This window comes from Protopterus annectens, chromosome 4.part0 (assembly GCF_019279795.1).
Source record: "Protopterus annectens isolate FY-2018-M chromosome 4.part0, PAN1.0, whole genome shotgun sequence".
Lineage (NCBI taxonomy): Eukaryota > Metazoa > Chordata > Ceratodontiformes > Protopteridae > Protopterus > Protopterus annectens.
The window spans coordinates 1,782,877,017-1,782,903,936 of NC_056733.1; the positions used below are offsets into that span (position 1 = coordinate 1,782,877,017).

Here is a 26,920-nt window from a genome sequence, read left to right on the forward strand (position 1 = left end):
GAGGAGAAAGAGTCTGGGTTGAGTGATAGTGAAGATTTAAAATGGAATTTAGTCAAACAAAAAAGAAATTCTATTGGTAAGACAGTTCAAGAAATAAAAAGAATAACTGGAGAAGGACATAATAAAGAAAAAAAAGAAAGGAAAAGGTTAATTGTAATACTAAAGAGTTAACATTTTGTGTAAAATACTTGCATTAAATGTTAGTTTAAAGAATGTTATAAGAAGAATAAGCATCCTTGAATGGTGTAAGAAGCAGGAAAGTGACATCATTATATTAGAAGATACTAGGTTTTTAACAAAAGAAGAGAAACAACAATTGGAAGTGTGATGGGAAAAATGTAATCTTTAATTAAGGAGAGAGATGTGTTCTGGAATAATTATTTTGTGTAAGGAGACAATAAAAATGGTAGATTTTACTTTTGTTACTGTAGGCCTTACTATGATTCTTGATGTAAGACAGGGAGATCAGGTGTTCAGAATTATAGCGATTAATGCATTTGTAACAAAAACAGAGACAGAGAGAGAGAGACGAGATGTTTAAAGATATAATTCAATACATAGGAGCAAGCATGGATATAATTGTTGCAAAAAAAAAAAAAGCATATGATGTTAAGGTGATGTTAAATATTATAAGATATGGAAATTTACATATTTGGGATATGAGTACTTTGACTTATAGTACAGGTGAAAATAAAACAGAAATAGACTATTTGTTTAATTTCAGCAGGGTTAAAAATTATAGATGAAGGGGTTTTAGAGACAATTTTTTTCAGATCATAGGGCTATATGGATTACTTTGAAAACTAATTCCAAACTATATAAAAATAGGAAAGGGAATAAAAATGATTAATGAGGTTAAATGGGATGAAGAAGGGAAGATGGATGTAGTAAATCTATGGAAGGACATTAGAGAAATGAGGTCTTTTTATAAAGATTGGTCAGAATGATAGTGGTTGCATTTTAAACTAAAATATAAAAAGTGTTATATAAGCAGAGAAGATATAAAAAAAGGAAGGAAAGAGTACATTATGGTCAGTTAAGTAAGGAAAATTGTGATAGCTTAGAAAAGAATGAAGAAAGTTATTTTATGAAAGAGCAAGAATTGTATGACTTAAAAAGAAAATACAATACGTGTTATATAAGCAAAGATATTTAATATAAGGAAGAAAGAGGAAATTGCACTGTTTGAGTAAAATTATTAAAGAAAATGATAGTATCATGAGGCAGAAGAAAGACACGCCATGTATATTACATAGTACACAAGATACGATTATGGAAATAGTAGAAGGATATGTTAAAGAAAGTTTTAGAGGAAGGAAAATGCAATGTACTAAGGAATGGAAAGTAAACTTTTTTTTTTCAGATGAAGATAATAAAGATTTTGAAAAGAGGATTAAAATGGAAGAATTGAAAAATATTTTAGGAAAAGTAAAATTGGAATCTGTGACAAGTCCAGATGGAGTAGAACACAGAATGTATAAAAGTTAAATAAAAAAATATATTTTTTAAAGTATTAAGTGGATGGGTAAAATAGGGATTTCAATATAAAGAACTGTGTAGTGGTGTAATTAAATACATATGGGGAAACGGCGACAAGTGTGAAATACAGAATTGGAGATCTATAGTTCTTAATTTATTTATTTTATTTAACATAGGAAAATCCAACAAAGACAGAGCCTATTTTCAGTGGAAACCCAGAGAGAAACACTCCAGACCCGTCTTTGGAATGTGGGAGGAAACCAGAGTACCTGGAGGAAACTCACATGAATGCAGGAAGGACATGTAGACATGCAGAAGGCATCCCAGCTGAGAATCAAATCAGAGAACCTCTTGCTGTGAGGTGACAATGTTAACCGCTACACCACTGCATTGCCCTGGTTACAAGATTTTTATGAAAATTTTGCAAAAAAAAAAAAAAAAATGGAAGCAAATTAAGTGAGATTATAAATACAAGTATTTGTTGTATAAATGTAAAAAAAATACAGGATTTACTGCTAGTGGTTAGATAATTACTGGATGACATTTTATATAAGGTTCAAGCAAAACTAATGGTGAGCGATTTAAGCAAAGCCTTTGTTTCAGTTTAACATAACATCCTGTGAAAAATATTTGATACTTATAATATAAGTAACAAGATAAAAACTGTTTGTATTACAGCTAATAGGTTAAGTAATAGCCAAGATACTAATAAATGGTTGGCTTGGTAAGGAAATTGCCCTTGAAAAGGGTATAAGGCAAGGTTGCCCTTGTGTTAGTAATGATTGTGATCTTGACACACTGTAATAAAGAGATGAGAGATATGCAACATATAACTAATGAAGGTATAAACATTATGATTATGTTATATGTGGATATTATATTTGTCTTTTTTATGTTTTTTTTTGTAAAACAGTTCAGTCATTATGGAAAAAGGTGATATATTTGAAATATTTAGAAAAAGCGTACAGATGTATACACTATTAAAATTGATATGCCTGAGTATGGATATTATGGGGACAAGCCAAAAAGTTATGTTAACAAAAGTGAAAAAAAGATATTTTCTATAATTTAGATACTATAGAATCAAAGAGAGAAAGAAATTATGTTCAGTGAATAGTGGGATCTACCAAAGATGTTAAAAAATAATATTCTGGCTGTGGAAAGTGGAGTGGGGGGGGGCAGTAAACAAAAATTAGCAAGTAAAAGGAAATGCGATATTGAAAGTATGCATTGATAAAAAATGTAAACTTTGTGATTAATGTATAAATTGTAAATAAGATAAATGGTGTATAATGTAAATAAGTATTGTGTAAGTAAAAGACCCATACTGTTTTGCATACGGGGATGCATTTCATGATCATACTTCCTGTTTCAGTTTGAAGTGAGATGGCAGCTCAGAGAAGCAGGGAGGAAATAGTGGAATATTTATTAACAAAGATGGATGCTAGCAACTTGTCAAGCTAGTGATTGTGGAGTCAACAACATAGTTGTTGAAATGATTAAGAAGGTTGTTGTACAAAAAGTGTGCAAGGATGATGAGCCTTATATAATGTGGGATGGTGCTGCTGCTAGATTGAAAAAGGCAGTCAAGCCTTTTCAAAGGCAAGAGGTGGATGTACAAAGAAAGGCAATCATGCCTTTATGTGATTCATAAGATATCTTTCTGCAAAACCTCTTTAATGAAGAGGTATCAACACAAGATTGTGTTGTAATAACCCTCCATTCTGGATGGTTGAGGGATGTTTACTTAAAAGAGATGGCTGACCAGAGTGAACCAGAGAGTGAGATGGCAGTTTTGTAAGGTGAAATCATGGAGAAGATACAGGAAGAGGAGGTGGCTCAGGTTGCAAATGGTATGTGCAAATGGTAAAAGAAGGAGAGAGATGAGTGGAAGAAGTGAAGGAGATGGTGAAGAAGAAATTTGTGATTAGGATAAGTAGTAAAGAGGAAAAAGGGCTCAAAAAGTATGAGGTTTGTGACACTGTGATTGCACCGTTGGGTATTTCACCCAAAGAGATTTTATTTACAGTAATAAAGATATGTACTGTGACATTTTGTTTGAGGTTGGACAGTATATGGAGCAATTTTTAGAACAGTGTGAATTAAAAAAAGAACTGTGATCCTTGGAACTCTTATGTAGTGCAAGTGTTTCATAGAGAAAATAAAAAGAGAATTTTGATGCAATTTAGAACATAAATTTAGAAAAGAAGCTGAGAAAGAAGTATTAAAGGACTATTTAAAAACTTTATGTAAAGAAGTCACAGACCCAACAACATATGATAGAGGTTTATGGACTGGTGGTTGGGAATGTGGGGTAATTTTGAAAATGGAAAATGAAAATGTTATACACATTCCAAGTGTAATAAATGCAGATGGCAATTGAGGTTTTGTTAAATATAGAGGACAACTGAAAACATGTTTTTTTTTTTGTGAAAAAGATAATCAGTAGTTGTGATAAACAAAAATGTTTTATTTGTGGTAAGCCAGGGCATAAATGTGATATGATATGTGAAAAGTGTGGAGAAACTGGACATGTATGGGTAGATTGTGAAGGAAATGCAGAAGTTATAGAACAGGAATACGTACAGGAATATGTATGTAATATAGATAGAAATGTAGAAAAGGAACATAAAGAATAGAATACTATACAAGAAAGCAATAAAGAAATAATAATGGATGAAAAAATGGAAAACATGAAGAGGAAGAAGTGGTGCATGGCATGAACTGCAGAGGAAAAAATTCTGTAGGGACAGGGTGAAAGAGAGAAAAAAGAAGTTTAAAAGTATAATTGTGAAAGAAAATAAAAGCAATGGATAAGATGTGCAAGGGGATAATAATTTTACTTTAAAAGAAGTCTGAAGATTTTAGCAATAAATGTTAGTAGCATAAATATATTAAAAGAAGAATAGACATATTAGAATGGTATGCCTCTCTTGATATTTATTTTTATTTATTTAACATTTGTTTACCGGGAAAGTCCAACTGGGAAAGAGCCCATTTTCAGCAGAAGCCCAGGGAAAAATGCTCCAGATGCATGTCTTAGGAATGTAGGAGGAAACCGGAGCACGGGGATCACCTCTGTGGCTCTGCTCGACAGTGGCACAGGAAAATAATTTTCTTGGGTGCAAAAGCCAGGGTACCTTATTGGCTGGGCTTGTATAGACCCCAGGGCCAACAGCCTAGTACCTACCTATGAACCTGCTAGAAACCTGCACAAATGCAGGGAGGACATGCAGACTCTGCACAGAAGGCACCCCAGCTGAGAATTAAATGGGAGAACTTCTTGCTGTGAGTAAGCAATGCTAACCACTGCACTACATATAGTTATATTAGACAATACAAGAACATTATCAGAAGAAGAAGGGTTACAAATTGAAGTGTTAGGGGGTAGAAATATTATTTGGAATGTGGGAAAAGATGTATGCTCAGGAATAGGTGTGTTATGTCCTGAAAGTGTAAAAGGTTTACATTTTGTGACAGTAGAATTGGAAAGAATAATGGTGATAGTTTTAAGGTAGAAAACAAATGTGTACATAATTATTGCAATATATGCATATACTACAAAGAAGGAAAGTGAGAATCTTTAAAAATTCTAAATTACATAGGAGATAATATGGATAAAATCTTTGAATCTGTATAGAGCTTTGGAAGGTTTAAATAAGAGAATAGAAATTTAATAGAAAATGTATTGAATGCTAAATATTTTTTTCGAGGAAAGGATGGAAATTATGTGAATGAAGATATAAAAAGGTATAAAAACAAAATTCTTTTATTGAAATTGGATATAAATAATGTTGAAAACATAGGAAAGAATGATATTTGAATATTATGAATGGACATTATTTTGTTTTCCCATGGAAGCATTTAGAGAAGAAAAAAAAATTGCTATTATAATAATATTTGCACGTATAGGAAAATATATGAATGCAAATTTTTTTGTAGAGGCTGACAATATGTAAATTGCCTGTTAAAGCTAACGTGGCTTATAAAATAATAGAAGAAAGAGTGTGTAATCACTATGGGGAGGTTAAAACAATGGAACATGTATCTTTGAAATGTTCTAGAGTAAAAAAGTTATGGGAAGAAATATGTAAGAGAGTTTTCAACTGTAGGATGTATTAAAAGGAGGAGACGAAGGAGATCAGATGGTGGTTACACAGAATTAATCACTTGTGAAGGAGATAGAGCCTTCACAAGACACAGAAATGCAGTTTCAGTTAAAGTTGTTTTAGAGAGAGGCCAAATTGCAATTGGAATGTATTGTTGCATCCCTCCAGTCTTGAGGGCTGCAGAATGTCAACTTGAAAGATTTAATTGACCACAGCCAGCCAGAAGGTGAGGAAGCAGTGTCATGGGGTGAGATATTGGAGAGTATATGAGAAGAAGAATTGGAAGAACTGAGAAGAGAAAGAAAGTCAAACATACAAACCATAAGAGAAGGTGAAAAACAGAAGAGAAGAAAACAGTGATGAAAAGGGAGTATCATGTACGAACAAGCAGTAAGAAGGAAAGGGAACTTGAGAGGTATGGTATATGGAACAGTGTTATTGCACTACTGGGTATCGTGCCCACAGAGGAAAGAGGATTAATAAAGACTCGTTTTGTGACTTTTTTTTAAAAACAGAACAGTGCATGGAAAAATGTCTAGAACAATATGAAAAAAAAAGATAATTTATATGTTGCACAAGCATTTAATAGAGAGGTGAAAAAGAAAATGATTCTGCAATGTTGTACTGAAGTAGAAAAAGACTTTCAAACACTATTTAAAGACTGTGTGTGAAATTGTTATGGACATTGCAAAAATTTATGACAATAGAGATTTATGGACTTGGGGGCTGGGAGAGTGGCATTGTTTTACAAATGAAAAATGAAAACATGTCATATGTACCTAATATAATTAATGTATATTGAAATAAAGGGTTTGTGAAATATTTTGGTCAACCAAAGACTTGCTTATTTTGTCGTAAGAATGACAATTTGATTAGTATTTGTGATAAAGGAAAGCATTTTATTTGTAGTAACAGGTCACAAAGCAAAAAGATGTAAACAAAAATGTATAAAATGTGAACAAATCGGGCATTTATGGATGAATTGTGATGTAAATGGAAAGAAAATAGGGGAAGGGAAAGAAGTCCAAGTGAAAGAAAATGTTGTAGAGCATAATATAGAAATATGACAAAATGAAAAGAAGAAGGAAGATATAATGGTAAAGGTTGAAGAGATAAGAATAAATCAGGGATATGAAAGGAGAATTAAAGAAAAGGAAGATGAGATTAGTAATTTGAATGAAGGGGTCTATATTAGATCAGCGAACGCTTAAAAAAGCGAATGCTGATTGATCAAACTTATGTAAGCGAAAGCTTAAAATATCGAAGCAGCAGAAACCCGAATTTTTTCCTAGGGAAAGAATTTGGTTGTCCGTTTCTGTTGCTTCGGTATTTTCAGTGCTGTGGTGTAATGTTAAGGGTCGGGTTCAGGTAAGTGTGCGATTGTGTGAATGTGAGTGTTAGGGCGGGTTAGGTGAGTTAGGGATAGGGTGCGGGTTAGGTGAGTTAGGGTTAGGGTGCAGGTTAGGTATGTGTGTGATTGTGTTGACGTGAGGGTTAGGTGAGTTAGGGTTCGGGAGCGGGTGAGGTGAGTGTGCGATAGTGATGGACCTTAGGGTTAGGGTTTGGGTTAAGGTAAGTGGATAGTTAGTGGTGTGTGTATAGTTTAGTGTAGGGTTAGGTGTCAGATTTTAGGTGTATGTGTGTGGATTGCTGTTTGTTTGGTGTGCTTGTGTTGTGTGTATGTGTTTTGGATCAGCAATTTTTTTCCCTAGGAAAAAAATCACTGTTCTGGCAGTTCGAGATTGTAAGCTTTCGCATACATAAGTTCGATCAATCAGTGTTAGTTTTTTAAGCGTTCGCTGATCTAATATAGACCCGAAAGAAAGAGGGGGACACAAAGTGGGAGATGATTAAAAGTAAAAGAAATTCCACTGGAAAAAAATTTAAGAATAGAAATAGTAAATTTAAAAATATAGGTTTGGGAGAGAATAAAAAGGAAAAGGGTGAGAAAAATAAATATGTTTTCAGAAAGGGAAAAATCTTAGACATAAATGTGAATAGTATAAAGAATGTAAAAATAAGCTTATGTGTGTTAGAATGGTGTGGGTCACTTCAGGTAGATATTATAATATTATCAGACAAGTGAACGAATTATGGGATGGTAAAGTTACCTGGAATATGGGAGAATATAAGTGGTCAGGTATAAAACTTTTAGGTAAAAAAATCAATAACAATTTTGGATTATACTTTAGTGATATTGGGGAGAATAACAGATGTAAGATGGAAGAACCAAGTATATAGAATTATTGCAATATATGAATATCTGTTACAGAAACAAAGAGAGATAATGTTTAGTAAGATTCTTAATTATGTTAGTATTAATATGAAAATAGTACTGGTAGGATATTTTAATTGTGGTTTAAGACAAAGAAGAAAAGAAGGGGCAGATGTGAAGATAATTTCAGAGATATTAAAAAGTGGAAAGTTGTATTTACGTGACAGTAAACATTGGAAATTTAGAAGGGGCAACTTGAGAACAGAAATTGACTATTTTATGATTTTGGAGAGTTTAAAAATGATATACAAAGAGATAAAATAGCATGATTTTTAGGCCATGTAGCTATTTGGTTAGAGATGCAAGAAAAATGATATATAAAAATAGGTAAATGTATTAGAAGAATAAATGAAACATAATTAAATCAACAAATGAGAAAAATGATTATACGTTTATGGACAGTTCATTTAGATATGAGACTGTTTTATATGAATTGGACAAGTTGGTGTGAAAGTTTGTAAGAAAAATATAAAAAAGAAGAGGTTTTGGAATGGCAAAAGTAACAAGATCAAAACAAATGCATAATTATAATGATATCAGTTATCAAGCATTTAAAGATATAATAAGTAATAGAGAGAGATTTGTGGGAAAAGAAAATATGTTATATGAAATAAATCAAGAAAAAATAAAAAAAAACTATTCCTTAAGCAAAGGTATTTTTACAATGAAAAAAAGAGGAGGTAGCACTTTACCTAAATAAATTTGCAAAAGAAAATAGCAGAGCAATAAGAGAATTAAAGAATGAGAAAGGAAAGATGTTGAATACACAAAAATAAATAATAAATGTAATAGAACATATTGTGAAAACAGTTTTTGAATATCAAACTAACTTAGGACATAAACAGTGATTAAAGAAATTAAATGAATAAGATAATGAAGTAACAGAAAAAAGACATCAAATGAAGAATTAAATTTGTTGAAGACAGTAAATGTAGAATCAGGAAGAGGATTGGATGGCATTGAATATTTAATGTACAAAGATATGCTATAAAAGCAAAAAAATCTTCTAGAAGTATTAAATGAATGGTTAGAGAAAGAGATTAAAGATGAAGGAATATGTATGGGAGCTATGAAATTTATGAAAAAAGGTGAAAAAATAGACATTAAAAATTGGAAACCGATAGTACTGAATAATGTAGATTATAAGATATTTATAAAAATAATAGAGAAGAGAATGGAAAGTAAGGTAAATAAGGTATTGAATGAGACAATATTTGGGATAAAAGGAAAAGGGAATGAGGAAATTTTGATGATAATAAGGCAAATGGTAGATGATGTGATAAATGGAAATGCAGAGCTTAGAATTTTGACATTTGACAGGAGATGTGAGTAAAACATTTGATAAGATACAGCATGAAACTTTATGGCAGATTTTAAAAGAATGTAACTTAAGTAAGAAAATAATTAACATATGTGTTTCACTGTACAATAAGAATAAAGTAAGATTAATCATAACTGGTTGGTTAAGTGAGGAAATAGAAATAAGTGGTATAAGACAGGGAACTCCATTAAATAGTACATTATTTGCATTAATCATGAATGCAGTTGTTAACAAAATAAAATTTACTTCGGTGGGAGCTGAATATTGCACAGTGGAAGGAATTCAAGTGCCAGCAATGTTTTCTTTGTGGATGGTATAGTATTAATTACAAAGAAATGAAGAATGGATGAAAAGAGCTATTGGAAATCTTATTCAAGATGTAAAGGTGATTTAAGTATTAATAAGGAAAAGAGTAAATGACTAGGATCTCTAGGCAGAATAATGGGTATTCATTTTAATAAAGGAGAGATAGAAATTTTAGGCATAACATTTGATAAAAAATGAATGTTGGTGTTGTTTTCATTTATATGGGGATCAAGATTAAATCCAGTTAAAAGAGAGATACTGTATGTTAAAAAAAACATGAAGGAAGATTGTGGTTAATTCATCCGATCATACATATATTATCATTGAATTTATATAAAGTATTGACATCGTTGAAGGGAAACAAAAAGATAGATTGATAATGAGGATAATGAAGGGAAAATATAAAAATCTCAGGAAATGCTCATGTATTTAAAAAGAAGGAAATTATATTTAAATGTGGAAATGAACATATATCAGAAGAAAATATTATTGTGGAAAATCAGTACGGATAATGTAGAGAAAAATAGAAGGGAATGGTATGTGAATATGATGAATACATACTATTATGTCTTTCCATGGAGATATTTGGGAGAAAAAAATAAAAGCTATAAAAGAAAGATTAGAAAAGATGTGAGACCTATTTTAAATGTAAAAATGTTTTGTAGATATTAATGATCAATAAACTTCCAGTAAAGGCAAGTATGCCATATAAAAATAGAAGAAATGATTTGTATTTATTGTGGTAAGGTAGAGGCTAAACTGAACATGTTAGAAAGTGTAAGAGTAATGCAATTATGGCAGAAAATATGCGAAAAGTAAAGTATAAAAGGTTTGCAAAGTATAAATGATATAAATAGGGATGTGATAGAATATGGGACATTAATAAAAAAAGGGGATGCCAAAAATTGTGATAAAAAATGTTGTATACTATGGGTTATTTGGTATGAATGGATGAATAAGATAAAATATAATGGAAAATGGATATTATCAGAGAATTTGAAAAAAATATGATTTTGGTTGTGGAAAAAATAATGGGGATTTAAGAAAGTGAATGAAAAATGTTAATGTACTGAAATGTGTTATAAATAAGGTAAAAAGTGTAAATATTTGTAAATAATTGTAAATAATTTCTATATATATTATGGATTTTAATAAAACACCCCTACTTTTTTCAACAGGTGCCATGGGATCTTTTATATCTACCTGAGCTGCCACCAACACAAGCTGGTAGGACCTTGGTTTAACATTTCATTTGAGGATGATAAGATACTTTCCATTGTTATTTCCTTTACAGTCAGTCTTTGGGAAGTAAAGATGCCTTATTTTCCTTCCATTGAAGGACTGTGTGCTATTCTTAATTATTTATTTCACACTTAACTATTGTTTTTTGTATGTTTCATGTATTATTGTTAATATAGATATACAATATGGAACTGTTACAGTTTCCATCTGGGGATTTTTGGGCTGAAAGAGCTGAAGAAGCTGCTTAACAGTTTCAGCCTTATAGGAATGATTGGCGCATCCTGGTGCACCTTTCAGGTGCAACAGCACCCCGTTTACAAGTCACCTGCAGACTTATTTACCATAGGCTTGGAATGTTGGCCTTATGGTCTGAGAATAGATGCCAAGTAGAAGAGGGCCTAACACTGAGCATTATGGTACACCACTGGTAACTTTTTTTGCTTTCAGAAGTAGCACCTGTGACCCTAACTGCATGGGTCCTGTCTGAAAACCATTTAGTTATCAACTGCACAATGTAAGGAGTTATATTTAGATTTATATGAATGTTAATAATGGCTATATGGGGAAACATGTCAAAGGTGTCAATCGGGTCCAGATATGCTGTATGAACTGTGTAGCTGCTATCCACTGCTTTGGGCATTGTTTTCAAATACATAGGCAGAACTTTCCTTTGACAAATCCAAATTGATGAGGTTCCAGGACTGTGAGATTTTCAATGTCCAGATTATGAAATCTCATCCCAAATAACTTTATTTTTAAAATTAAAACAAAATTCTAAACTATCCCATAACTATTGTTTTTAAAATTAAAACAAAATTCTAAACTATCCCATAACTACTTTCTGTTAGTGGCGCTTGTATTTTCACACATGTTTATAATTTTTTATCTGTGTCCTCGATAATAGGCATCCAAAGTTAATACTCTTCCAGGCTCTGTTATATTAACATACTTTAATATTTTTATTTAAAATAAAATTAACTATTCCAGAATTTGAACCAGTACCAAACCACTGGTAGCCTGCACCATTTAGATATGCAGTTAAACTAGTTAGCTTCGGTAAAGTTAATCTTGGGAATGGGACATATTATAATAAACAGTCATCACAATGCATTTTTATCTGTTGCACCATATTTTACCATCTGACAGGATTTATCTACCTATTTATATTATGTGTTAATATTTTCATGTTTTAGGCCTATCCCTCCCTTTAACCTCTCATTAACAGAAATGTTATCATCTTAGATTAAAGTTGCATTTAAATCTCACAAAAAAATTTTAAAGATTTGTCAGCACAATTTCCCTCAAGCCCTCAGGTTGAGTGATGGCATGCTATAGAAAGTCTTCCCTTTAGAGATCTAAATCAGACGTTGCACATGGATTAACCTTTTTCACTATATTATTTTTTTAGGAAAATTACTCACAAATGTTCATTACTGCCGCATCATCTACATTTTTTTCACAACTAATACTGTTGTGATCTTGTTATCCACATTCAAATCAGATCATAACAGTTACAGTAAAAGTGGCCTACTTTCTCACAGACAAAGTGATATTTTGGTTGTTTAGCTTATTAAAAGACATCTGCTTGTATCCTCGTAAACTTGGCTGCGGACAAAATTTATACATGAAACTGAAGCAGACTGAAACTCTGCAGTAACAGATTGTATTTATTCTGGATTGTTAATAGCACAGGTAACTGCTAATAGAGTTAACAAAGAGCACAGATCTAATTAAGTGCAAAACAGTGATGATTAAGGATACACGGTGTATAAACAGATTAATTAAAATAGTAAAGGAGAACACTTTTGAAGGAGACTTTTCTGACAATAATCGGTTAAACTTGTAGGTAATTGTGGGTACGCAGTATAATGGGTCTGAGGAATACAGCAGAAGGGTAATAACATTAATTAAAGAGAAGTGCCTCCACAAAAAATTATATTTATGCTTAATCACAGAGCCAGTGAAACAGTAGTGGGAGGTGTCTCTTTTGCCAAAATAAATAAGGGATGGACAACTCAAGAGACAGCAATCTGTTCTGTAGCAGCAAATGTCAAGTGAGTTTTCTCTTGAAAATCTTGGAATGTTTTCTTTTCCCATTAAATAAATACACTAGTCCCTAGCTTCATCTGTAGTTCACAGGTAATTAGTTTATAGTTCATATAACTCATAAAAAAATGCAGATTTGTTCTTTCCTAACTAGAACTTTTAATAATTTAGTACTCTGCAATAAAAATAAACACTATAATGAAACAAGAAATTATATAATAAACAATATAAGGAATATAAACCAAGAATTTTACCTTTCCTAGACAGCTGTCTGTTCTTTTTCTTTCTTGAAATAAGTAAAGTTTATTTTTTAAGCTACTAGGCACTCCCATTCCATGGCCAGCTCCAAACCACCAATTCAGACTTCTTATTTAAAGTTTGGGAATAGTTGAGATTGGTTCAAGCCCAGCACTTCATAATTCTTTTTATCAGGTAAAATTTCATCTGCTAAGTATTAGCTGTCCTGAGCGGAAACTTCAGAGGGAATGAGCTACTATATGGTTTGATTTATCTTCAAACCCTATACCCAGGTTAATTGACTGATTTGTACATTACAACTACTACAGACCTCCACAAGATTTTCCTGTGGCTTCACACTGCCCAAGCACAGTTCACCATCTTTCAGTTCCCAGCTGATATATTCATTCTTCACCTTCTTGACACAGTTGATGGGATGGAGCAGTACTGCACCACCTGTGTGGGTTGTGAGGATCCCACCTCAGTTGGTGCACTCCAGCCCTCACTTACATTGCACCATGGAGTCTTCTGCCTACATGTGGTCTTGTGCAACTGTTAAACTCCTTTGTCTTTCACTCTTCAAGTACAGGGACTGAATGGTATAAAGCAGTAGTTGTGGAACCCTATACTGCAATCTCATCAATGCTTATAGCCTTGCCAGAAACAATCTAATTAATCAACAGAGTGCCCTTGGCTGTAGAAATGGATCCAGTCCCACCATATATTTCTGTTATTGTATACTCATAAGAGAGCATGTTTGATGGGTTTAGAAGTTACTGTATCCCCCCTCCTGGCTTGCTGGCTGGTATGCCAGAGGTTATTTGAGATTATCTTAAAGTATTTATCTAAGCCTTTTACAAACTTCTCATACCTGGGTGTGCCATTTGGTAGTTGTCACAGTTTGTACTTTCATGACCTTTTCTCACTTATTGATCAAATCAGGAGATTCCTTCACCACTGGTGCCCACTAGGGAGTCTTAGGGTTACTTGCTTGAGAAGCAGTGACCACCTTGCAGCCACATCTCCATGCCACAACCTTAACTACTTATTTTGAAAACAAAGTTGATTTGGACTTCATGTCTACTACCTTCTGTGTATGTAGGAGAAACACTTCCTGGTTAATTAACTTCATTGTCAAGACAAAACTTAAAATACCTGTGTGACTAGCATAAATGTAATAATGAATGCTAAGGACAGCATAATTAAAATAGTTATGGACATTTCGGGTTAGGTTGTATCCTATTTCCTGCAGTTAAAAAATCCAGGATCAGTGTGTTTTGATGCTTTATAGTCAGAATTATAAAAAGTATGTCACTCTTCTCTTCCCTAACGGCTTTTAAAAGAGAAGTCTTATAAACAGAACTGTCAATAATACACATCACCACACTACCTTCCACACAAAGTACAGAAAAAGCACATAGACTAACATATGCTAACCTCAATGATCTCCCAGATGTGTGTGTGTGTGTGTGTGTGTGTGTGTGTGTGTGTGTGTGTGTGTGTGTGTGTCTCTCTATATATATATATATATATATATATATATATATATATATATATTTTTTTTTTTTTTAATTTATTTATCTTTTTTTATTTATTTTATTTATTTAACATTTGTTGGCCGAGAAAGTCCGACTAGGTTTCGCAGAGCCTGTTTTCAGCGAAGGCCCGAGGAGAAATAAATGCTTATGTATATATATATATATATATATATATATATATATATATATGTGAATAAATATCCTAAGACAACTTATAGGCATCTCTCTAAAACAACCTTCACCAAGACATATACAGCCATAACTAATGTTAACTCAACTTGTAAGCTCATAAGGCAAACCTCCACGCAATCCAATATCCTAGTCACAGGAGACTCAATTGTGAGACGTATTGATATATCACTCACCAGGCTAAGCAAGGAGAGGGTCACAGTTAGTTGTTTATCAGGGGTCATGAATAGCCAAGTCATGCATGTGTTGTTGAACCACAATAACCAGCATGACTATATCATAGTGCATGTGGGTGTAAATTACCTAAGATGTACCTTCCTCGACTATGTAGTCACAGGCCGGTATGAGTCTAGCACTGAGTTTCATTCTACCTTCTCCAAGAATGCTGCTCAATATAGACAAAAACTGACTGATTTTAACAATTGACTTAAATCTTATTGTCATTTGAAGAGGATGCAGTATTTGTTGGCTCAGGAGGATATTTTGTGTGTGTGTGTGTGTGTGTGTGTGTGTGTGTGTGTGTGTGTGTGTGTGTGTGTGTGTGTGTGTGTGTGTGTGTGTGTGTGTGTGTGTGTGTGTGTGTGTGTGTGTGTGTGTGTGTGTGTGTGTGTGTGTGTGTGTGTGTGTGTGTGTGTGTGTGTGTGTGTGTGTGTGTGTGTGTGTGTGTGTGTGTGTGTGTGTGTGTGTGTGTGTGTGTGTGTGTGTGTGTGTGTGTGTGTGTGTGTGTGTGTGTGTGTGTGTGTGTGTGTGTGTGTGTGTGGGTGTGTGTGGGTGTGTGTAAGTGCATATACCTGTGTGTTTGTGTGTGTGTTTTCTTTTTGCTTCTGTCACACTGACTCTATGGGATGTTCGTTGACTGTATTACCTGTCTCATTTTCAGTCGCTCTGTGTGGAACATACCCTTGCCGTATTCTGTAAGCTGATTGATTCCAAGATCATGAAATCTACAAAGGAAACTTTTACTGCTTACTGCTTTGATATAATTTAGGCTTCACGTAGTGCAGCGCATCAGTGACTGAGGTGGTAGAGTGACTAGATCAACAGACCCTGTCACTAGTCTGTGCCACATGATGTTGTTGTGGCACTCCTGTTTTCTTAAGGATCTTTCCTGAATTTTTACTGGCTTCATCATTTGGATAGACGTGATTTTCTAGGGAATCCTTTTAAGAAATCGTTAGTTAGCTTCAGGATTGGGCACTTTCTTTGCTCCATGCTAATGAGCCATTATTCAGCAGATGTGATATATCATATAGACATGTTCAACAATAGGCATATCCTTACAGCTTCTTGGTCAGACCCCACCAAGAACCCTACTCATAAGGAACTTTGTGTCAAAAGTATTTGTATTGCAGTCTTAGAGCCTCCATTCTAAAGATGCTAATGACAATATGAAACTTTGAGCAAAGAACTGGTGTTACTCTTCTTGAGTTCTACAGAAAATTGGAAAGAGGACAGTCTGTTGTCTAGCCTTGACACTTTGCTTTCATCTCAGACCATTCAACTCTGCTTTCACTTCTGAGTAGTGGCAGATGGTGATAGTGGGGAGTAGGGTGGGATACTTCAAGAAGCAACTGAATGGGTGGTGCTAACTGGAATGAGTTGGGGCTTTATCACAGCAGGTGAATGGCCTTTAGCTGTAATAAAACAACAGATGTGTTTCATTTTCATCCAGACTACATCAGCAAGGACACACTCATTATATAGCCTCATTACTAACTAAATACTTGTGAGGTGTCTGACTTGCAGTCAAGAAGACAACCTTAAGTGAAATAAGCCCTAGACAAAGGGCTCCATGAGACCCTCTTTTGCACACCAGTCCCTCATGCAGTTCCTCTGTGCCCTACCCATTTTTCTTCATCCTGCCCCTATACCATCCAGATAATCCAAATACATTGCTTCTGTTTTGCTTTGTCATACTTTGTCTTACTTTTTAACTTCCCCATATGCTTTTAACACACCCTAACTGGCCAAGACTCTACTGTAATAGGTCTAGAGGATGCAGCACAATTAAACCATGGATATGGGGGATGATAGGCCCCCAGATAAGGTTCTTGACACTCTGAGGTGCATCTTAGAGAATTTCACAACATTTTTTTTATTTAATGATAACCAGAACAAAAAAATCACGAGTAAGGGAATGAAATTCAGTCCTGTTTTTATTTTCATGGAAAAAAGCTTTGTGTAGTAAACTGAGAAGGCAGATTCAAAGATGGATAAATCCTGTATGTGACTGGTGCTTTGGACTTCTTGTCTTCTAAAAAGCGATAATTACCTTTTGCATACCTCTGTGGTGTTAGATTGTAGTGAAAGTAAAAGTGCAAATGTGAAGACGGATCTATTATGCATCTGAAGATCTGAGAGAAGAAACCAAAGCACATGGATAAAACCCACACAGAGGAAGTGAGTATATCCAGACTCCACACAGAATGAATTACAGCCAAATATATCAACTAGAGAACTAAGAACTGATAGATGGCAACACCATTGATAGATTGCTATCATATACATACTGCCCAGACTGCCACTGACAGGCACTTGTTGATTAGAATGCCAGTATTTGATTGTAATGAAAATTAAGCAGGCAATATTGTCCAACAGGGTATGTTTTACTGTGTAAATACCACCCACCCCGAGGTGTTATGAGGCCAAACACACTCCTGGAAGGGTATTATTTATACAGTAATACACATCCTGGATGGCATTATTGAGCTTAGAGAATGGGCTGTATATAAAATTGTTGTTTTATTTACTTACTTTTTTTTATTACTATATTATTTTGTATATATTTTTTATGTAAATTAGTTCCTTTGTCTAATGTTTCAAACTTACTGTAGTATGTGTAAATAGTGGTGGAGGAAGTATTTTACATCCAAAATATAATATTTTCAAAAAAAAAAAATATCCAGATATTTACTTCATTTTTTTTTTTCGGTCCCTTACTCCTAAAATACATGGTTGCCAGTCATTGGGGATTGACGTCACTAAATAATGACATACATTTGAGTTTCAGACATTATTTCCTTCAGAAAATGCATGCTAAACAAATCATGTTGTTCAAGCTACTTTATAATTTTATAAGAGCAATATTTAAAACCTGTCCTTATTTTTGAGCCTTTGTACCCCTTTTATTTTATGCTTTATTCAGATTACTTCAGCTAAGAGGTGAAGAGGTATGCGAACCTCTTAAATGTTGCTACCACTGCTTAATTGATCTTACTCCCCTCCTCCCACACAGAAACACAGTTGTGGTTCAGAAAATGCATGCTAGCACAAATCCTGTTATTCAACGCACACACACACACGCACTTTTCTTTCTTTTATGTTTCTTTTAGCGCTGCTTAGCAAGTGGAAAAAAATGGTTCCATTGATCTCACTCATACTCTCATATGCACATGCACTCACAAACAGATGCATAAACACACACACCCACACATACACACACACACACACACACACACACACACACACACACACACACACACACACACACACACACACACAAATTTATATATGTTTTTTTATTTTCTTCTTTTCTATTTCATACTCACTAAACAGCAAATATGCTGCTTAGCAATGTAAAATAATGGTAGCCATTAACTTTCTTTTAGTCTGAGCTCCATGGCAGCTTAATACACTGTCGTATAGTGGTGGACTCATTTTCAGTGTGCATTACCTGTACATAAAAACCCTGCTGGGGTTCCAGTCAGGGTGCCAATATATAGGTCACCCATTCTCTAAAAAAGATTATGGCTAACTTGCTGCTTTTAGATATACTGTAACCCCTCCTTCCATACAGTAAGTCATTTTCCATCACAGACAATCCCAGTACACATCAATTACAGTCACATTATTGAAAGTACACACCTCAGATATTTGACTGTGCTAAAATAACCACAGTAAAGTATTCCAGCAAACTTTGTACAAATTGACTCTACTTCTGCAATGCTAAAATGACTGCTGAACTTGAACAAATGACTATAGTGACCATCATTTCCATTCACTGAGAGCCCGTGTGGAAGTAATCTTCTCAGCTCACTGCTGTCAGAATAGTTTGGGCAACACACTGCAGCCTCTCCATATGTCTCAAATTCTTATACCATGAATCAAGGAAAAAGTTAAAATGTAATGGTGGACAAACGACTAAAATTGGTGACAGTTATAGGTTTTACATCCATAGAGGCTTGCTAGAATAACAGACTTTGCATTACCATGTTTTTTTGAAAACTATTAAGTCTAAAACTCAAATGCCTTTTACCATTATTTAGTGACTGCAGTTCTCCCTGATTTGCCTGCAAAGCCATAAACTTTGTGAAGAACAGACAAAATATTATGCAAAAAATCAAAGATATTTTGTGAAATCAGAGACAGTTGAGAGCATCTACAACCCTCCTTACATACACACACACACACACACACACATACACACACACACACACACACACACACACACACACAGATGTAACCATCAATTTCAGCCACTTGTATCACTGTGACTGTGCATCTGAAATGATTTTATTGTAATCCAATAAATGAAAAAACATAACTGACTCACAGGAATTTATTCTCTCAGCCTACTTCCATTTGAATATAATATACAACACAGTGAATTTCTACCCCCAAATACCTCTCAACATTGTAGTTCAATAATGAAGGAGAAAACTAAATAATATCAGGGGACACAAGGCCAACATCAGGGGCAGATACTTCCTTTATATTCTTAAGACAATTGCTAGAATAAAAGGCTTTGCATTGGCTTGCTTTATCTTGAAGCCTGTAAAGTCTGAAACTGAAATGTCTGTCACTGTTTAGTGACTGCAATAATTCTGATTTGCCACAACATCATATATTTTATAAGAAAACAGCTCACAATATGAGGCAAAATCAAGGATAGTTTAGAGCTTTGCCTGCCTCCCACAAAAATATACAGTCAGATATATATCAGTGTATGCTCAAAGTATCAAAACTCTGAATGCAGGCAATTCACAAAGAACTGTTTGAATCAAAAAGATTCAAATACACTATACTTAAAATGACAAAGATTCGAATAAAAACAGATTCTACTTTTTTACAGGGGAAGAGCCTCCCTGCAAACTCACATCCCTTGCTAATTATATACACCATCACCTAAGATTGCAATACAGTGGGGAAATAGTAAACTTCCTGCTCCCCACTGTACTGCAATCTTGTACTGAAAAAAGCTGGTACATATGATCAGCTTTTTTTCAGTCAGCAATATCAGTTGTTTTCACTCTGAAATGTTGAATTAGATTGTAGTGGACCCATATCTATATATCTATCCATCCATCTATCTATCTATCTATCTATCTATCTATCTATCAATTCATAAATATCTATATATACGCGTGTGTGTGCGTGCATATGTACATACGTATATTATATATATATATATATATATATATATATATATACTATTAAATCACAAAATCTCACAGTCCTGAAGACCAAAATACAGAGACCAAAACACCAAAATGTCAATTTCCTTAATCTTCAAAACATCAACTCCCACAATATCGACTCTTAAAATAGAGAATCACTAAATACAAACCTGTACTTCCTACCCTCTACCACAAAACACACACCAGCTAATAAAAAAAAAAACAGTCTAATTCTCTACATTTTAGCGTGGGGCAAGCCCCCCCTGCACCCACCATGTGGGGGGCTGTGCCCCCCACACTCCCTGCTTAGTAAGCATATCAACTCCAAGAACACAATAAATTTATCGTTCTGCTCTACCACTGACTTCAGCTAACACCACCAACAATTTTTTTAGTTAGATTCTCCTTTCTAAATAATATGTATAATGTACTATAAGCAAAACGTCCTTACCTTTCTGAGACTTCATGTTGAATACACCTCTTCAGTATTTCCCGGAGCTTCTAACATAACATCAACCATCTTTTTTTTTTATTTTGTACAATGTACAATGTCTTAAGGGAAAAGTATTCTATTAAAAGCTCAGAAGCACTGCTGTAATAGATGATTCAATATTTTAACATTCAGGATTCTGCATTTTCAGTATCATGAATTTTCTGCATTATGGTCTTGGTATTTTGATCTTCTGGATTGTGAGATTTTGTGATTTGAAAGTAGATTCATATATATATATATATATATATATATATATATATATATAGCTGCATGCATATGTAATGTATATAAATAGATGGACACACAAACACACACACACACACACACACACACCTATCTATCTATATAAATAAATATATAGAGATTAATAGATGTGTGCATCGATGTTTGTGTACATATGCATAGTTTTAGTACTTACCATCCTACATGGTGGCAGTAACAGCCATTAATTAAAAAAATAATACATAGATTTAACTGATTAAAACAGAGTTATAAATCATCTCATTTAAAACACCAAAACCTAATAGACAGCAAAGAATGTAGTTAAAGTATATACACTAAAAACTCATTGAAGTGTTCAAGGTTATTGGTTACCCTAAGGGGTTATTAATGGAGATGAAAAATGAGATACTTAGAAGGCAAACTGATTTTTATCCACCTGTTCTTGGTAGAGGGTTCCATGGAATCAGTAATATCCAAGATGTTGAGCATAACAAGAATCCTGACCATGCAATGATGTTAATGTTTAGTAGTGACAGTAACATCATACAAAAAATAATTAGAAAGAACTGAAGGGTCATTGAAAGTGACGGTGGTATGATCAATATTTTAGGTACACAACCATTTTATATTTAAAAGGACTTCAGTATTAGAGATCTTATTGAATATGAAGGCACAAACAAACAATGATTTAGATCAGGACAGGAAATAATAGGAATAAGAAAATGTGGAGCATGCAATTTTTGCAAATATATTTATGAGGGCACATCTCTGAGACTTAATACATGTAATATTAAGTTCCAGCTTGACCATCGTTGTGATTACAACACTAAAGGAGTGGTATATTTATCTTTTTGCAGTCACTGTCATTGCTTCTATGTAGGAAAAAAAAAAACAAATGTGCCCTCAAGAAGAGGGTGTGTGAACACCATAATGATATCATGATGGCTGCCACAAATAGTGCCATATTAAACACAGACTTAATTGTACACAAGGTAAATTGTTTTAATTTTTTATGCTTGCACAAGTCCATGCCAACATGAAAGGTGGCCTGTGGGAAAGGAGACTTGAATACAGAGAACCTTTGTGGCAGGTCAAATTGAGTGCTGCTGTCTATCCAGGTCTGAATGACTGCATATCATTAAATTCTCTGCTTAAATTAAGAGCAGTTAATTTGTGGGGGTTTCCTCCAAGAAACTTTTTTCCACTTTTTTCCTGTGTCATAAGTGAATTGAGTCAGAAATATATTTTTTAGTGCACAGACTTTAATTACATTCTTTGTTGTCTATTAGGTTTTTGTATTTTAAATGAGATGAATTTATAAGCCTTTTTTAATCAGTTAAATCTATGTATTAAAATTCGAAATAAAAATTTTATTGATTCAATTAACTTAATTATTTGATGGTTTTATGCCACAGTTTGTTCTGTTGCACACGACTGCTTAAATTGTGTATTTATTAATTTTAACATTTAAGGCACCATTATTTTGGTGAAGTCCCAAAGTATAAGGGGATGGAAGCGCTTAACATTGTATTGCCTTTTTTTATATTGGATTAAACAGACCGTTTATCTTTGGGTTAAGAAGGTGGAGTTTTTTTGGGGATGTTTTTACCAACACCTCAGTTTGTGGGTTCAAAGCTGTGTTTTCGGGGACTGCTCTTTGTTTTTTGGTTATTTTTTTTTTTAAACTGGAAAAGCTAATATCTGTCTTTTGCAGCTTCTGTTGCTCCAGAAAGAGGCCTCAGATAACCAAGGCTCTATCTTTCTACATATGAGGTAAAGATGAATGTGTGCTAATGTCCTATGACAGCTACAAATTTCTCCCTTTCCTTGGCAAACTCCACATGAGGATACTTCTTTAGATGATGCATCATTAGTGAACATAGTCTATCTCAGATATTTTGCTAGTTTTGTAACCTTGCCAATGTTACCTAGAATACTGGGCCTTCCTCCAACCATGAAGGAGAGTTTCTGCTTTACTGTATGTCTGTCATAGGTTCTCATGGCAAATGGCTCTGGTCAGGGCTTACCTGTGGTCATTTTGGTCCAGGAGTAGTAGAGCTGCTGCAAGAAGCAATTACACATGGAATTCCTAAAGCTGAGAGTGGACCTCCATGCTTTATAGATCTTTGCAGGGCTCTATTGAGGTTGAATAATCAGGTAATGTTTTGATAGCTGAGCAAGCAGCTTGGTGTTTTTAAAATGTTAAAATCAACACAGTTTGTGCAAGTCTGCTGTAGATAAATTATTAATTTTTGATTTTTGGTCTGTCTTCAAGCTTGAATAAATTTAAAGTTTTATTTTAGAGACTGTCATTTCAGACTCTGTATATATGATTAGTATTACATACATGGCTATTTTCAAAATACATTTATAAATGGTATCTTGTAGGGAATTTACTTGCATCTGTTGCACCATGATAATGCATAAATCTGATACTATAATGAATTATATTTTCCTTGAACTATAATTGATATGAAGGTTGGTCATAGGAGGAGACAGGGCCTACTTGGTTTCATTGCAGCATTCTCAGGGGTTGTCTTTCCTTTAGATTACAGGTGAGGAGAAGCCCTATGACCCTGGAATGACAGGTTTTCTGCAGATCTATGCGGTGGTTCACTTCATCCTTATGCTGGACATTTATGAAGACATGTTTGTTATTGAGAATGTAAGTAACACCATTGACAAATAATTTAAGTTGCTGTTTATTGCTGACCAGGCTGGTTCAGTTTCCCTTCACTAAACAACAGCTGTGTTTATTTCTTAATGGAAAATAGAAAACATGAATGTAAAGCTTATGGTGAGGGATTATTGATGATTCATAAAGTAATTCCCTTCAGAGCACGAGAATTATTGTAACTGTTAAAGGGAACCTTATTGTCTTAAATGACTCTGAATTAAATAAATAAAAATTATGTTTGTAAAGTCTGTTAATTACTCTCTAAAGATCAATGTTACGCTTTTGACTAAAGTGAGCTTGTTCTCAGCGTAAGAGACTTGCACTGGCCTAAGGCCTATCTATAAAGCTGGTTTATACTGAAGACGATTCCAAAAGACTTGTTCCGTGTAAGATGGAGTAAGTCTTTTGTAAAATGTTCCATATGCACTGGAAGCTATAGGTTAGGGTTAGCTGGCTGAAGTTATATATTTTTTTTGTAAGGGCATTTATATATAGTTGATTTAGAGTTAGTAATATTGATATGCCTAAGTATGTTGTTTTCATAGCTGAGTGAAAGTAAAACAAGGATGAAATAAAACTGAGTATTATCTCCATGATGGACAGTTAAATGTGGATTCCATCAGGGTATCAGATTAGTCGTCATGGATTTCAATGTATTTTCCTATATTGCATCATGTGGCAATAAGCTGTTACCTTTTAGATCTGCAGATGGATCGTAGGCGGTGTTAGACTTCTGGATAGCCTGGATATTCATGAATCACTGGGTTGCAAAAATAAGGTTAAACATAAAAGTTGTGCTTTTCTTGCAGGTATTTAGAATAATTGTTACAAATACACATGAAAGTGGAAAATAATGCTACAGGTGCAGGAAATGGTTGAACTGTAGTTCAGCAAAGCATGATTTACTGTACCTGTTTCATCTCATCTGATATTCTCTGAAAATGCATCTCCTAGGAAGTATAAACTATGCCAAAGTAATATTAGCTTACAATTAGCTGAGAATTGTAGCAGGCAACTTAAGAGTTTTGTTAACAGATTCTTTTACTATCCAGCTCCTGTGCTAAAGGGACTGTGCAGGTCCCACCAGCACACGCTCTTGGCAGGCATACCTGACAATATGCTTCCCCTTCTTTACTGCTAATTGTATGTTTTGGATCTCAGTTTGGTGTTCACTCAAGGAAAGTCTGCATATTTAATTCTAAAGAAATGTAGACAGTGTGTTATGTGGTCATCAGATCACAAGCCATGACAAATACTGATGATGTATTTACTGTCAGGAGAGGAGCACAGTGCTGAAAAGCATCACAAGTGCCAGCAGTACAGCCGAGTGCACAGAAGAAAAAGGTGAAAGATATTCAACACGTAACTAATCACTCACAGCATAGTGACTTTGGAAGGCAGTCAGTTTAGGGATTGTGTTGATAATCTGTTATACGATCTCTGGCACAAATTGGAATGAAAAAGTAAGAGAGTTCAAGACTGAGTATTGACTAAAGCTGCCAATACCTTAGTCTACTGGCCTGATGGTCTTTACACGTGCATGCCTAACAGGCTGTCATTGACTAACAGTGAAACAAACTAATTCCTAGAAGGTTGCAGATTAATAAAGCATTTCTTTGTCAGCCTAATTTGTGGGTGAGCCTCAATATATGAACACTTTTCTTTCTATGCTGGAGCATGCTGCCATCCACTCTACTCACATTGAGCATGCCTGTGGGTCCTGTAACAAATGCTCATGGTGGATGTTTGGCCCATCAGACCATTGTCTTGAATTTCCTGAGCCGTCACCTTGCTAGAGAGAAAGAGGGAGAGAGTGTTGAGGGTTTGCTTGGTCCATCCTCCTTCAGCTCATAGTCCTGATTTCATCCTTAGCATAATGGATATTCACGCACTCAATGATGCTTGGTGCAGACTGACCAGGCAGGTAAAAAAGCACATACTGCCAAAGAATATAATCTTATGACAACACAAGGCCTTGTGCGGGTCTTCAGGATGTGCTTTCCTTAAAACTGGTGAACATTTCCCTTTCCCCAAGCACCCTTCTGTCACTAACAGCCATGGTGTGAGGTGGATGCAGGATGATCCCACTTGGGCCGCTACAGGTAATGTCCCACTGCTAAGATGGTGGGCTCACAGAGGTAGCACGGTTCCCATTTATGAGACAGATAATGATAATGAAACACCCCCCTCTCTGTGCCTCCCCTCTGAATGACTACCAGTTTGATGAAATGCTCCGACTCATGAAGCTGTCTATGGACATGCATGTAGCCCCTCAGCCATTTCCAAGAAAGGAGGTGCAATGCATTCTTTGGAAAGATGGATGTGGATCATTTAGTCATTACACCGGTAGATAATTCTGTCTGTCCTAGAACCACATATAGTCTGGTGTCCTGCTTCATCTATGAAGCCTCAAGAGAATAATATATTTATCAGGAATCTTGGCTCAGACTCCTTTGTGATCTCTTTTGTGCAGCCTTTGTCCCAGAGGAGATGTTGCAGTCCTACAGTATTACAGTATTTAAGCCTTATAGAGAGACTTTGGGTCTAAACCTATTACTACCTAATAAACTCTTCAGATTAAATTTAATGTAAATTTTGACAGAGAAATGGGCAAACACAGTGTGGCAAACAGAGCCTTCCAGATATTAGCAACCTGACTCTGGAAAAAGTTTACTTGCTCAATGTTTAGAAAATTGTGACATTTTTTTAACTCCAGTGGAATGGTAATTTATAGCTAGCCCTTAACAAATATAGCTTATTACATTGTTTACTACTTTACAGGTGTTGAGTAGACTTCCTTGGAACAGTTTCTAATAAATAAAATCTAAATTTAATAGACATAACTTGTTGCAATAACATGAAGTCCTAATGCCAAGCATTTGATTAGGTTTGCACTTTTTAATACTTTTCCAACTTCTTTAGTTCCTTAGCAAGAATATCTGCAAAATGAATACCTTTTAGTCCAGCAAAAGTCAAGGTAAATAATTATGTAACAGAAAAGTACAGTGTCCTTCCCAAATGCAATGAACTTCAAGATATTTCTTACAGTGCTACAAGAACGCCAGTGCCATTGACACCAGTCTGAAGACCCTGCACTGTGCAAAGATGCCAGCATTAGGACTTTTAACTGTATAGGGTACAAGGTTTGATCTCACCAAAACCTGTCACAGAGCAGTTCTTGGTTTTAGATTTTATAGCATTTTTGTTGGAGCATGACCAATATAAGTTTGAAAATTGTGCAAGATAAAAGCTTTGCACATCTACTACACTTGTTCTTATTGCAACTACTGCCCACTTTTGCATTTGTCTGGAAATGTAAATAATCAGACTTTGGGAGAATCTGCAACTAAAGCCATTAACAAAGATAAAAAACAGACATCTGATGTCCAC

General features: G+C 34.5%; 1 protein-coding gene across 1 annotated transcript in view; it reads left to right on the plus strand.

Moving 5' to 3' along the window:
• Positions 1-26,920, plus strand: part of AGMO (alkylglycerol monooxygenase) — a 1,982,086-nt gene that overhangs the window by 1,055,207 nt on the left and 899,959 nt on the right. The window contains exon 10 of the mRNA XM_044069484.1: positions 23,402-23,518. Coding sequence (XP_043925419.1) covers positions 23,402-23,518 — 117 coding nt within the window. The remainder of the gene's footprint in view (positions 1-23,401; positions 23,519-26,920) is intronic.